The 2,893-nt window shown below is 63.8% G+C and overlaps 1 protein-coding gene across 1 annotated transcript in view; it reads right to left on the bottom strand.

Moving 5' to 3' along the window:
• The window catches only part of LOXL3 (lysyl oxidase like 3), a 9,727-nt gene that overhangs the window by 3,553 nt on the left and 3,281 nt on the right, over positions 1 to 2,893 (bottom strand). Inside the window, exons 5-7 of the mRNA XM_026867037.1 lie at positions 2,832 to 2,885; positions 636 to 695; positions 161 to 380 (exon numbers count right to left, since the gene is read on the bottom strand). Coding sequence (XP_026722838.1) covers positions 161 to 380; positions 636 to 695; positions 2,832 to 2,885 — 334 coding nt within the window. The remainder of the gene's footprint in view (positions 1 to 160; positions 381 to 635; positions 696 to 2,831; positions 2,886 to 2,893) is intronic.

The following is a 2,893-nucleotide window of genomic DNA, read 5'->3' as shown; positions in this document are numbered from 1 at the left end:
ATGTGTATAAGAGACAGTCCCCACCTCCTGCTCTGTGAGCTGATCACCCAGGGACCTGCACACCCGCCCTCGGGTGCAGGCCGGGGGACAGAGCCCTGCGGCGGGGTGGTGACCAGCTGTGGGCTGCCGCAGGACTCATCTCCCTCCCCGCGGGGCTCACCTGGCCCTGCTGCTGTTGGCGCTGCTTCTTCTTGTGGGCACTGCCAGTGGCGAAGAGGGGCCCGGGCACACAGCTGACGACGGCGGGCATGCCAGCACCGCAGGCGGCCGAGGCGTTGCCCCGGTAGAACTCGAAGGCACACATAGAGAGGTGAACCTCCGTCCCCGCGCACGACACCGAGTGCAGGCGGTAGTTGAGCTGCTGCCGCTCCGTGAAGAGCCTGCAAGGAGAGAGGAGCCGAGACACCACCGGCACGGCCAGCTGGCCACGGAGGTGTTGATGGCCGCCCTGCCTGCAGCAGCACGTGCCGCCCGCGCCCCTCGCTCTGTTCCCCAGGCAGAGACACGCCGTGCCCGTGGGTGCCCACCCCTCACCAGCCGCCTGCCCCACGTCCCTGGCAGCACGGGGACATGCTCGGCTCCAGCCCGGCTGAGCGGGGCTCCTGGCACTCAGGCTCTCCACTGGAGCCATTTACCTCCTCCTGGACCCTACGTCCTCCCTGCGCTTTTGTTTAGGCTGAGATTTGGAGGCCAGCCTGGAAAACAGAAAACAACCGTCAAGGAGCCCAGGGCCTCTGGCTGTCACCTCCGCCGGCTGCAGCGACACGGGAAGCTCAGCTGGCCCCGGCTTTGACTGAAGACAACTGGGCATGTTGAGGGAGACTCATGCATGTCCCCTTCACGTCACACATGGATGACAGCAACGTGACACAACTGCCCGGCACAGCAGTGATGCAGTTTCCTGCCCACATCCCAGCAGGAAACTGCAGGATGCAGCAGCATCCCACGCTGCCTTGTCACACAGCAGAAGATCAAACACCAGGGCAAGGATTTGATCTGCCGGGTGCAAGTGAGGTGTGTCCATGTCCTTGTCCAGACACCAGACAACGTCACTGTGCTGTGCTCCGAGGGGGGCAGGATGCCCCACAAGTGCAGCACCAAGCAAGCGGCATGTGCGGCGGGCACCCTCCCCAGCGCCACGGGGCACAGTGGGACTTGCTCGGGCTTGCAGGGACCCCCCGCCAGCGACGGGAGCTCCTCGGGTGAAGCTGCATGGTGCGGGGAAAACGAAGTTGCCCAGGGCCTGGCACACACGTGATGGTCCCAACACACTCAAATGCTCTGCTTCACTCAGGGCGAAAGATGCTGAGCAGGGCCAAAACCCCAGGGAGTGCAAGGAGTGGAGCAGAGTACCCCAAAACAGGGACTGACACCCTCCCAGGGACAAGTCAAAACCAAGCCTGGCACTGAGCCCACTGGCCGGTGGTAGGTTTGTGTCAGTCTGCACAGGCCACGAGCCCCACGACACAGCCCAGGACATCAGCCAGAGGACAGCAGCGCCCATTCACACTCATGAAGCCACATCTCAATCCTTCAGCCAGTTCTGGGTCCCCAGCACAAGAAATTCATCAGCTAAGAGGTGTGGGTCCTGGGGAGAGCCACCTTGGAGGTTTTCCAAAGCCAAGGCGATGACATCCTGGGCTGACCTATGGCTGGCCCTGCTCCATGTGGCAGGTCCAGGACCCCCAAGGTCCCTTCCAGCCTGAATTAGCCTGTGACCCCACGTCCGACCGCAGCCATGCAAACCAGCATGTGGCTTTCAGGAGGCAGCTCCTGCTCCAGGTAGAGGGGAGGGAGCAGACCCCAGACTCATGGATTTCATGAAGCATTTCACCCAGTGCTTCAGGGGAAATACCCGCTTCTTGGAGAAGGGGCAATCAGCACCAAATCAGAGACTTGACAGCACATTGTAGAGAGCGGGACCTGTGGAGGGGTCTGAGGAGACCCCCCGGGCTGATCCTGTCTGGATTTTCATCACCACTGCAGGAGATGGCAAGGGCACCTCTTGGGGACACAAAGCTGGGAAGGGCCACAACAAAGAGCTCACAAGGGGTTCGGAGCAGAGGGAAGGTGGTGGGACCAGGGCAAGGTCGTGTGCTGGGGGCAGAGCAATGTCTCCACGCTGCCGTGGGCTCAGGCAAGAGGTGCCAGGCCATGTCCCAGAGGGGATGGTCTCTGGCTCGCTGAACCCACCACCAAATCTAGCAGCAGGGCTCAGGGACGGAGGGAAAGGGTAGCCAGACTATCCCTTGGGACTGGCAGAAAGGCAGCAAGAGCGGGTGGGCAGAGGGTGCAAGAGACCCCGAGCAGATGCAGCGCTCCAGACAAGACTGTCATGGTGCCCATCACCCGGCGCCCGGCGGAGCTGAGCAAGCGCTCCCATGCCCGCACCCGCCCACCCTGCGGAAACAGCTTCCCCGCTGCCACTTTCTGCAGAAAGCAGCCCATTTCCACAGCCCTCCCCTCCCATCCGCCAGGAGAGACGGCTCCGCTCTGAGGCCAGGACACCGTGGCCCCCTCCACACCTCCCAGGGTGCTGCCCACAGCAGGTCTGTGCCGCAGACCCTGACCCCTGCCAGGACCCCTGCCCGGTGCGTGGGACGCAGCCAGCCTGGGAGACGCCTGTCTCTCACAGGGGATGGGGGACCCCGGTGCCACAGGCAGGTTCCAGCGGGGTGGGGTTTGTCCTGCTTGCCCAGCACAGCCCGGGCCCTCGGTCTGCTCCGTCCAGATCCATTTGTGCCAGGATCTGTTGTGACGGCAGAGACCGGCAGCGCTGGCCAGCCCGGCTCTGCCAGGGGCTCAGCAGATGGGGCACCCCAGCCCCTTACCTGCTGCCCGGCCACAGGCTCCGGCCCTTCATCCTGGCCGCACGCCTCAACCGCCTGCGGGA

Source organism: Athene cunicularia, unplaced genomic scaffold, assembly GCF_003259725.1.
Source record: "Athene cunicularia isolate RWA unplaced genomic scaffold, athCun1 SCF_11, whole genome shotgun sequence".
In the NCBI taxonomy this organism is placed as follows: domain Eukaryota; kingdom Metazoa; phylum Chordata; class Aves; order Strigiformes; family Strigidae; genus Athene; species Athene cunicularia.
The sequence above is the reverse complement of the archived record's forward strand: the minus strand, read 5'-3'. Positions and strand labels throughout refer to the sequence as shown.